At 56.3% G+C, this 10,881-nt stretch overlaps 1 protein-coding gene across 1 annotated transcript; it reads right to left on the bottom strand.

Moving 5' to 3' along the window:
* Positions 1–239: 239 nt before the first annotated feature.
* Positions 240–7,428, bottom strand: PSMF1 (proteasome inhibitor subunit 1). Its single transcript, XM_082292949.1, has 7 exons — positions 7,278–7,428; positions 6,030–6,182; positions 5,410–5,492; positions 4,650–4,826; positions 3,415–3,468; positions 1,410–1,568; positions 240–1,305 (listed from the first exon to the last, which is right to left on the bottom strand). The coding sequence occupies exons 1-7, from the start codon at positions 7,404–7,406 to the stop codon at positions 1,254–1,256; spliced, it is 807 nt and encodes a 268-aa protein (XP_082149075.1). The 5' UTR covers positions 7,407–7,428; the 3' UTR covers positions 240–1,253.
* Between the last annotated feature and the right edge of the window lie 3,453 nt (positions 7,429–10,881).

Here is a 10,881-nt window from a genome sequence, read left to right as displayed (position 1 = left end):
GCTGTGTGCAGCGTTCCAACAGCATTCAATGCCCTGGAGAGGCAATTACTGCAGGAGCAGGGCTGGGCTGTTCTCCATTTTCCTAATACAGTTACATCGTCTTGGAAAAGCGCTGCTGCTCAGGGGAAGATACAAAGCGAGTTCCCAGCATGGAATCTCTGCCTCCAGAAAGGCTCTGGGGCTTCCCCCTGCACAGTAGGGAACACAGGGGGACACCCCAGTAAGCACCAGCACAACACTGTTGTCAGGTTTTTATTTCAGTCTCCTGAACATCCTTCTAAGAGATCAAACCACGAGAAGAAAAACAGCATGAGCCCCTGGCAGGAGAGATGAGCTGCAGGCCCAAAATCAACTGACCTGGGGAATCTGTGGGGATGGGGGGTTGCTAGAGAGAGCTCAGGAGCCTGAGCCATGCAGATCTCAGCCATTCTCCCCAAGCCAGCCAGGCAGAGCCACACACAACAAGACTGACAGCAGGAGAATGTGTTCTAGAAAACTCTTTTGCAAAGCACCCACACTCCTGCAGCGCCCAGTGGGCACCCCTCGCCACACTGCCTGCAGGGCTTCAATTACACCCCAGGAATGAAAAACACCACAGCTGCAGGAAAGAGAGGGGGCAAGGTGAGCCAGGAATTCAATCTTTCTCTTCTCATGCACATCAAAGGCTTTTCTGGTGCTGCTCTTCAAAGCCAGCAGGCAAAGCTGTAATCTCAGCTGCTGCTGGGGGTCTGCCCATGGAGACCCTGCGGGTTGGGCTTTCCAGCCCTTCAATCAGTGCCTTGCTCAGATACAGAGCAAGAGAGAAACCCACTCTGTGGGGAGCCCACTCTGGCTGTCCCCTTCACAAGTCTGCTGTGGTTTTCTGCAGAGGAGCAGCAAGGAGCCAGCTCCCTCCTCACACCCACCACTTGTGAGACCCCAGCAGCAAGCTCTGCCACCCCAGAGAAGCAGAGGAGAAATCCCACAACACCCAGGCCGCTCCCAGAACTCCACACCCCGTGCTCCCACCTTGCTGGGTGCAAATGGCCGGATACCCTCAGAGGAGCAGGGAAAGAAATGACCTACTACTGCCTCCTCTTCCATTCTGCAAACAGGGAAGCCTTTATAGCTGATGGGACACATGGGAATGTGGCCCAAAACAGAGAGGAGGAAAACGCTGCTGGAAAGATGTACGCCCATCAGACGAGGAGTGAAGAGGCAAAGTGCCCCTGCTTCCCAGAAGACTTGTTTGTGAGCAGCCACGTGGTGACTCCTCACATGAACATGTCGTCGTAGCCTGGAGGGGGAAGGTGGTCAGGATCTGGCCTGGAAAGAAATTCAGAGCAGAGTCAAACAGGAGAGCTCAGGCCTGCAGCAACAGGGATGAGCTGGGATCCAGTGGCAGGCTGGAAGCATGGCCAAGGACCTACCCGGGTCGCCCAGCTCCTAACGGGCCAAAGGGGTCAAATCTGGCGCCTGGTGGGACAGCTCCTGGGGGAAGTCGGCCTGGGATGCCCGACGATGGGTCAATACCAGGATGTGGGAAGCCAGAGTGGAGAGGGTCCATAATCATTCCCCCACTTCGACCTCTGGAGTGAGAAAAGGCAGAGAAGGAGATGAGATTGGCACTGGAAAGAGAGAACGGCAGAAGAAATGCTGAGCATGGGAACAAGGGGTTAACCTGACACATGGCACGTGGGAAGGAAAGCTCCCAGGACCAGCCAGTGAGGCAGCCCATGGCAGAAAGACAGAGAGTCCTGCAGAACATCCCACAATTGTTTGAGTAGGAAGAGACCTCAGAGCTCATCTTATTCCAACCCCCTGCCACAGGCAGGGACATCTTCCACTAGACCAAGCTGTCCCAAGCCCCATCCAATCTTGAACACTTCCAGTGATGGGGCAGCCACAGCTTCTCTGGACAACCTGTGCCAGGATCTCATCACCCTCACAGGGAAGAATTTCTTCCCAATATCCAATCTAACTTGACCCGCTGTCAGTGGGAAACCCTTCCCCTTTGTCCTGTCACTTCAGGCCCTTGTCCAAAGTCCCTCTCCAGCTCTCTTGGAGCCCTTCTAGGAACTGTAAGGGGCTCTAAGGTGCCCCTGGAGCCTTCTCCAGGCTGAACAGCCCCAGATCTCTCAGCCTGTCTCCATAGCAGAGGTGCTGGCTGTTCCTTCAAGAAGCACCAGACCAGCTGGCCCTCACTGCAGACCCATGTTCCATCCCTGCTTCCTGTCCTGCTCTGCACGGTGTCGCAAGAGCCGGCTGGGCTCCCACAAGCCTTTCCAAAGAACTGCCTGGAAGTCATTTGCTGACCACGGCGGCTCCTCAGAGCTGCCCCATGCTGCGAGTGCCATTCCTCACGGTCGGTTTTGTGCAAATGAGGCTGGAGCCTCTGGACACTGCTGCCATCATACAAGTCATTAACAACCGTGCTAATGAGTTCCATTAGGCCAGAACGGCTGCCCAAAGTGCCCCAGGACAGCCAGGTCCCAAGAGCATATTCCTGAGAGTCTGGGTCTCCAGCACTGGCAGGTGTCACGAATCTGCTTCCATTTACCATCTTTTTTTTGTCATTTACAGAGAAATCTCTGATGAAGGGCTGGAGGCACCAAGAGAAACAAGGACACCCTCCCCCAAAATGAATCCCCTCTCCTTGTACAATCCGGTTTCCTTCCAGTCCCTCCAGCTCCAGACCTCTCTTTCCAGCTGAGCAGGGACATATTTAGCTGTCCCTTTTCTAGCCAAACCCATGGAGAACCAAGTCTTGCAAAAGGGGAAAAAATGCCATCCCCACAGGAGAGTGGTTCCAAAGAGGAGACTCCTCTGGGCTGCAGGACACTGCGCAATGACACCACAAGCTGGTTATTGTCTGACTGTGTGCTTTTAACTGGAGTGGAAGATGACAGGTTCGCCTTGCCTGACCAAACCAAATATCAAGGATGTATCTGTGAAGCTCAGCCTCCCAGACAGCCCAGCCTCTGCCCAAGCTTTCTCCAAGTGCCTCAGACAGCCGGGAGGCTTGCAACAGGACTTGAGAATCTGTGAACTCGGCTTTCAGCCACCCCTTCTGCAGACTGCTGGGCTGGAGACACAGCAGCTGGTAACTGTTTAAATTAGAGGCTTACATTCACTTAACGACATATTCAGCTTTGATTTACTGCAGGAATTACTGTGTGTTAAATTAATACAAGCTGATTATTAAACAGACACAGATTGCAACTTATCATCTATGCAAGAGACGGGATCTTATTACAATATTAGAACCATACTGAGCTTTAGCAACTGTCAATTGGTCCCTCACAATTTGCACTGAGCAACTGTCCCATCACCATCCCCACTCAGAGACACTTGGCTAGATGCTGTTCCAGTGGTCTCCAACCACCCCAAACCCCCCAAAGGCAGAGTAGGGTGTGCTTCAAGAGTCATACTCACCCAAAAGGGTCCAGGTCTTCCCCACCAACAGCAAAGGGGCTCAAGGGGGAAGGCCTGAAACACAGAACACAGCGAGATATTCAGGGAAGGGTAGAGAAGCTGCATGGAGCTGTGCCCATGGGTGCTCTCCCATGGCAAAGAGTGCAACACCTGGAGGGCCCTGGGACCTGTGGGACCCTGTGTGAGGGAGCTGCCACTGGGAGCCATCCCAGGCCCAGGACACAGCATTCCCTGCTCCAGGGTGTTGCTGGATGAGGACACTGATGTGTGTGGCAGCAGCTTGCTGAGAAAAAGAGAGCCTGTTGTTCTCACTGCTTCAAGGAGGAGCTGTCCATATATACCAGGAATTTCCATGCCAGGGGATCCCTAAGCAGGTCTGGGCTAGGCCAGGCTCTCCAGCATGTCCCAGCCCAGTCACAGTCCCACTTCTAGGAGTGTGGGGACAGTGGGGTGGTGGGCGTGCAGCCAGTTGGCACATCTCCCTGTCAATAATCCATGCCAGTAACATGGTTTCAGAGCAGTGCCCAGCTCCAGCCTGTCTTCCCAGGCCTCCCCATGGAGCCTCTCGCACCCTGAGAGGCAGCAGACAGCAGTGGGGTGACACACAAGCCAGATGTCCCAGCTGGTCCCCAAGAGATGGCAGAGCCACTGCAGTGTCTCTTGACTTCCAGCCAAAAGGCATCATAGTGTGTGTGTGAGAGAAGGGGGAACTCGCCTGCCACGTACAAGGGATGACTGGGAGGTGTCAGAAAGGGATGGCAAAGCAGGTGCCATGTGTCCCCTCTACCCAGCATTGCCAGCAATGGTTCCAAGGGGAAAGTGGGGTCAGGAGAACAAGAAGAGGAAGCCTTGCACCCCACCCTGGCTGGATGCATCTCTGGTGTCCCAGCCACACAATGGCAACTGTCCTTCCCACTGGTGTCCTTGCTCTGCCAGCCCCAACAGCCCCTCAGCCAGCACAGAGCAGGGCCACTGTCCTTCACCCCACACCTCACCTCTCAGCCCCAGACCCTGCCTGCTCCCTCCTGGGTCTGTCGGTCCAACACAGAGCTCCAGAACAGCCCATCCCTTTCCAGCAACCAAATCAAACCCAGGTGTCCAGGCTGATCCAGCTGGGGAAGGTCTGGATCCCTTACACTCCCCATCCCACATGTGAGAGATGGGCACCTGACATGTAGTTTGGGTCACATCCCATCTGACAGGGGGCTCTCAGCAGCCCCACGCTCTTTACTCACCTGGATGGGGCTCTTGTGCCCACTGGCTGCCGGGGAGGGAGCCGGAGCGGGTCCTCATCCCAGTGCACATCCCTTTTGGACTCAGGCTCCTTTTCGGCCTTTTCTGCAGGGCCCCTGAGGGGAGCAATTATGCCTGAAGCTATCCTTGTCCTCAGCTCCTCAGTGTTCTTGTACACCCTGCAGCAAGGAGAGGGGAGGCAGTGGGCTGGGGTAGCCATGGCACCAGGACACAGGGTGCTGGACAGGCTGCAAGAGGCATGGGGAGTGGACAGACAAGCCCAAAGCGTCCCTGGCACAAAACATGTCCCCTGCTGGCAGCACAGAGGGGACAGGAAGTGGTAACAGCACACAAGGGCATCAAAGTCCTCACCCCATTTCAGATGGGCAAGGTGTCACCCAGCCACTCCCTTCTGCTCCAACCCAACCAGTTTGCACTGGAGGAAAGCACATGACACTGCAGATGTGGCTGAAGCTGTCATTCTCCTGGGCAGTGTCCACCCAGCACAATGCTCTGGAAATAAATGGCCTGTCTCCAGGTGGGGTGGCCCTCCCCTAGGCTCCAACCCATGATCCCACTGTCCTCTAAATCTCTTGTGCCAGCGCAGAGGGAGGCATGGAACAGAGTTCTGGCTGCATTTCAGGGCTGGCCTGGGTTTGTACTGGGGAGTAAGTACAAGCTCCTCCCAACCTGATTTCTGACCCCCTCTCCATGCCAGCAGGACACTTCCTCCTGCAGAAAATACCAGGAAACTGAGATTACTTGTGGAAATCGTCCAGGTGCTCTGGGTTGATGTAGTCAGCCACTGCCAAGGTCACATCTGCCACCTTCTGAGAGCTCCGATCCTGGAAAAATGCAGGTAAAGCAGAGTGAGCAGCCTGGCAGAGCTGGGAATGAGGGACAGAGAAGCTACAACACCAGCCCCAGGCTTGGGATACAAAGAATGGGGCTCACCTGCTTCCCGCCATATCCCTGTGCTGTGCCTGAATCCCCAGGAGCAAACCCCAGCATACAGCAACATTTTCCCTGCTCCCTCTCCCCAGTTCAGGCTGCAAAGGGTGAAACACTGAGCAAAGCCACCTGGAGAAGGTGCTTGTTGGGGGCTGCAGAGATGTCCTGAGCTAGGAAAGGGACAGAAGCAGGGCAGCTCCTGGGCTGCAGTGTTCAAGGCCAACTGTCCCACTGCTCTGACACAGCAAGGGTTTGACCAGCTTCATGCTGGGCCACATCTTCTGCCACACAAACACCCCCTGAGTCTGCCCCATCCTGAGGGACAAACACCACTTCCAGGCAGAACGAGCAAAAGCAAACATTTAAGAAATTGCCCTGGTGTTCTTTTCAGCCAAAGGACCCCAAACCCCCTGGGCCACATGGGTGCTCACCATGACGTTGAGGATCATACTGTCCTCCACCATGATGGCCTTCAGCAGCAGCTCGTGGGCATCGTCCGTGGACTTGTAGCGCAGTGTATACACCTCCTTATTGGCTTCCCAGCCGGTGGGCAACAGCTCTGACTTCCTTTCATTGGGACCTGGCTGCAACAGAACAGACAGGCTGCCAAGACCCTGCCCAGGAGCCCAGCATGACCTCCTAGGGCGGGGGTCTTGTCTTGGCTGCACAGTGAGATCCAGGAGGGAACTGAGGTCTCTGGGAGGGGATCCCTCAGTGCCTTCACAGTTTCGACAGCAAAAGCAGGACTGTATTTCCTACAGGCTGGCCCTGCCTGCGACAGCCTCCCTCAGCATCCCTGTGCTGGAACAGGAGGGACTACAGCACCCTTTGCTGAGGAGGAAGATGTAACAAATACCCAGACTGGGAGACAATGCTCCTCCCTGCCAGACTCTCCCCCTCACCTCCCCAGCATGACACAGAGCTATCTGGGGTAGGGGGGAAGGCTATCATCATGTCTGTCCCAGCCTCACATCAGTGCTGCTGGGGGCCCTGCCCTACACTGTCCCCTCCTCTGGTACTGGGGAGGGTTCTCTGCCATGACAGTGTCCTGCACCCCCCATTACTCCCTAACACCACATCAGGCACTCTCCCAACACCCATCAGGATCCCAATTCAGTAGACCCCCACCTTAGCACTGGGTCCAGAACCAGACTGGCCCCCCACTCCAGTATTACCTCAGTACATTTACTCCTCAGCACTGCACTGGACACCTCCGTTTTATTACAGAGTTCTGCCTCAGCACCAAGCTCCACTTAGCACTGTACTAACTCCCTTCCCGAAGTCATAATGATCGCATCAGCAACAGGATCTCCCGTCCTGCGACATCCCACAGACCAGCCCCAGCATCGGGACCCTCGGCCCCCCCAGTACCGGGATCCTGTCAGCACCGCCATCCCTCCAAGAGCGGCACCCCCTACAGCACAGGGACGCCCCGCCAACACCAGGACACTCCACAACCCCGCAGTCGCCAGTTCCGACCTCCACAGCAGTACCGAGGCCCCTCGGACCCCGCACCGGCCCGGGTGGCCCCAACACCGCCGGCGCCGCGCGGTTCCCCCGGCTCCGGCAGCGGTCGCCGGGCTCGGCCGCACGGCGCCGGCGAGCGGCATTAGGAAAGGCCGGGGCTTCACCGTGGCCTACTAGGCCTCCGCGGCGCCGCAGCGCGGCTCGGCCCATACCTGGTCGCCGGTGCCCAGGCAGCGGTAGCCATGCCGGACCAGCTCCCAGTGGATGCCACAGACCAGAGCGTCCTGCGGGCGGGAAATGACGGCCCTTGCCAAGGCGTAGAGTGGCTCCAGCCCCGCCATGGCTGCTCCGGGCCGGGGCGGAGCCGGGGCCGCACCGCCCCTCACTAGAGGGCCCCCGTCCGCTGCGTAGGGCCCGGGCCGCCTGCTGAGGCTGCTGGGCCGGTGGCTGAGCTTTTGTGGGCGCCACTGCTGAGGCTTCTCGAGTTCTGGGATCGGTTTCGGGCCCCCCAGGACAAGAACGATATTGAGGGGCTGAAGCGTGTCCAGAGAAAGGAATGGAGCTGGGGAGGGGGCTGGAGCACCAGAAGTGGATGGGGAGCCAGAGGGGCTCAACCTGGAGAAAAGGAGGTTCAGGGGGCACCTTCTCTCTCTCTACAACTCTCTGACGGGAGGGTGCAGCCAGGTGGGGGTCGGGCTCTGCTCCGGGGGAACAAGGGACAGGACAAGAGGAAACAGCCTCAAGTTGTGCCAAGGGATGTTTGCTTTGGATATTAGGGAAAAATTATTCACCAAAAGGCTTCCCTGGGGGCAGTGGTGAAGTCACCATCCTTGGAGGGGTTTCACAGACTTGTAGATGTGGCACTCAGGGACGTGGGTCAGTGGTGTTGGTTGTGCTGTGGCAACAGTTGGACTCGATGATCTAAGAGGGCTTTTCCAACCTAAAGGATTCCATGATCCTGTGAAGGGTCTCTGCCCAGCACCATCCAGCAGCCTCCAGGGTAGTCACTCTGAGCGTCCTTCTCTACTCCTAGCTCTTTCTTGTCAGAAGAGCATTTGAGTCCATGCAGGGTCTGCTTGTGCTGCTATAGGAAGCCTTCACCAAAGGCACCAAAGCACCAAACAGCCATTGATGGGTTTATTTCATCCCTTCCATAACTCCCTTCTCTGGGTCAGTGTTTATAACACCTAAATTCTATTAAAGTTGCCACTGAAAGGCATTCAGGGGCTTTTTTTCCTTGCCCCTGGGCCAGAGCCAATGTCATCAGTGTGGCTGGCAGGAGACTGGGGCTCAGGACAAAGCCAGGGAACACCATCATCTGCTGCTTTCCTAATCTGAGCTTCAGCTCCTTGGGGATACTCATCTTGACTTCATTATGCGTCAATTAATTAACTTGCACTGCTCGCTCTTTCCATTTCCCTCTCAAGAAGTTACTGAGGCTGAACAACCCCCGGGCTGAACGACCCCCACGCTGAACGACCACAGTCCCACAGGTCCCATGGGAATCACCACCAGGAGACACCACACCTCCCACCATACTCTGACACTCCTGTCTTCAGGGAAGACAGCTGGACTCATCAGGAAAGCTGCTGCAGATTTTCCACAGGGCCAGGATTTCAGCACAGGAGCTCCATGAGGGAGGCATCAGATGGGGATGAGTTGGGAACAGCAGGAAATGCCTCAGCCGGATCTTCTCCATTGCTGAGATGTGATTCAGAGCAGCAGCAGCATTTCCACCCCAAGGCTCGGCTCACTCCCGGGCAGCAGCTGCGGTTTCAGGCTTTGATGGCATCCACATTTCACTTTCCCAGCACAGCCCGGCCCTGGGTGGGCCAGGCAGCTACCAGTGGCTCCATTTGAATGCCCACTTGTGAGGCAGAGTTTGAAATCATAGGTCCTTCCAGAAACCTGATCCAGAATCCTGTATCCCAGTGCTGCTAATAGATTCCCCTTAGATTCCTGCAGAACTGCTGCAGGTGCAGGAGCACAGGATATTTGGGATTGGTGGCCTCAGGAGCTGTTGGTGTCTCGGCAGGATCACACAGAAGCTCTGCTGAGTGCTTGCCAAGCTTTCCATTTCCCATCCAAATTGCTGCCATCCCTGTTCACCCACCATCCACTCCCCATCCTCTTGCCCTTCAGCACGTGCTCCCTTCCAGACCTCAGCTTGTCCTCCTGTGGCCTCACCTCCATATTTTCATCCTTAATTTATTTTCCCACACTGTGTTGTGTCAGCTGCCCTGGACCACTCTTGAGAAGTGACTTTTGGTGCCAAGTCCCCCTTGGCCTGATCAGCCCCTCTGTGGGCACAGCAGTGAGGAAAGCAGGATGCCTCCATGTATCCCCTCACCACAGGACCCTCCTGGGAGCCAGGCCCCTGCCATACCTGAGCCCATGGCCCTGGGGCTGACTGCCACTACATCAAAGCTGTTATTCCAGCACCCATGTTGCCATGGTGGCATTGCCTGACTCCCCGTTGTCTCCTTCCTCTGCTCCCGTGCCTCACTTGCTCCATGGCTCACTGATGATGAAAACCACTGGCCACATGAAAGCAGCCCCCTAATGAGAGGTAGGGGCCTGTGAACTGTGTGGGAGGTATGGAGAGCCTGGCCCCAGTTGGAATCAACAGCCAAGTTACTAACGAGGTGATGAGGACTGCAGAGCTGGCACACTTGTGCTGCAAGGCCAGCGCATCACAGCAGCTGCTGGGCACTCTGGTGCCATCATCGGAGCAGCCGTGTCCCTTTTGTGACTGCTGGAACACAGCTGGGAGCAGGAGTGATGCTGTGAGAGCTGAGCAAAGCCCTCAGAGCAGCCAGTGTCCCGATGCCTCGTACATGTTCATGATGATTCACACCCAGCTCTTGCACCAAGGAAGCTGCCCTTGGCCATTTTCCTCCCACTTTAACCTGGGAACATGATCCAGGAACATCGTGGAGGCCTGCTCCCTGACAGAGCATGGATGGGGGTGATGTCCCAGGGGAGGTGGTAGCTGGAGCTATCCCAGCCGGACGGCGGTGCTTTGAGCAGGTAGAGGGCTACATCTGCCGAGGTCACCTCCGTCACACAAACCGCAGACTCCCCTGACCTTCATACTTTCCCACTGCCTCACTGCTCCCATTGCATGCACCCACTGTGGTGTTGTAACGAGCAGAAGAGGAAACAGATTTCCCAACCGCCCGCCCCGCTGGCAGCCCATGAGCCCTCTGTGCTGGGAATGACAGCCAGCACGACCAGGGCAGCTGGCTCACCCCTGTGCTGTGCTCTGTGTGCTGGGTATGACCCAGAGTCTCACAGGAGAAGGCAGAGAGGGGCCGTGGATAATCTGTGGCTGATGTTCAGGTGTTGCAGGCTGCTGCTTCCCTCAGGGTCAGCTCACTGCTGCTCCTCTCCCATGCATCACCCAGGGCTGGGTGATGGATGGCACTGCCATGTTTTCTTCCAGAATCACTGTCCTGCTCCATGCAGGCAGCAGTTTCCTAGCACACAGTGGGAGGGAAAGATGGGATCCCCCGCTACATAGCAGGGAGAGCCAGCAGCGTTGGAGTAGCTTCTCCACAATCTGCTCAATGCCTCAGGGCTTACTGGCTCATAAGGAGCCACCTGATTGTGACTGAAATCACCAGTGCCAAGGGACATGGACTGGGACAGGACTTCCTGGAATGGGCTTTTCCCGTCACTGCCATCATTGCCTTGAGAGGGGAGGTAGTCACTCCATGAAAATTTGGCCTCCCCTTTATTTCCCCTAAATTCAATTCCAGGGAAAGATGACACTGAGGCAGGAGAAAGGGGTTTTTTCTCCGGGAAAGAAATGCA

Source organism: Coloeus monedula (genome assembly GCF_965178545.1).
Source record: "Coloeus monedula genome assembly, chromosome: 17".
NCBI lineage: Eukaryota > Metazoa > Chordata > Aves > Passeriformes > Corvidae > Coloeus > Coloeus monedula.
The sequence above is the reverse complement of the archived record's forward strand: the minus strand, read 5'-3'. Positions and strand labels throughout refer to the sequence as shown.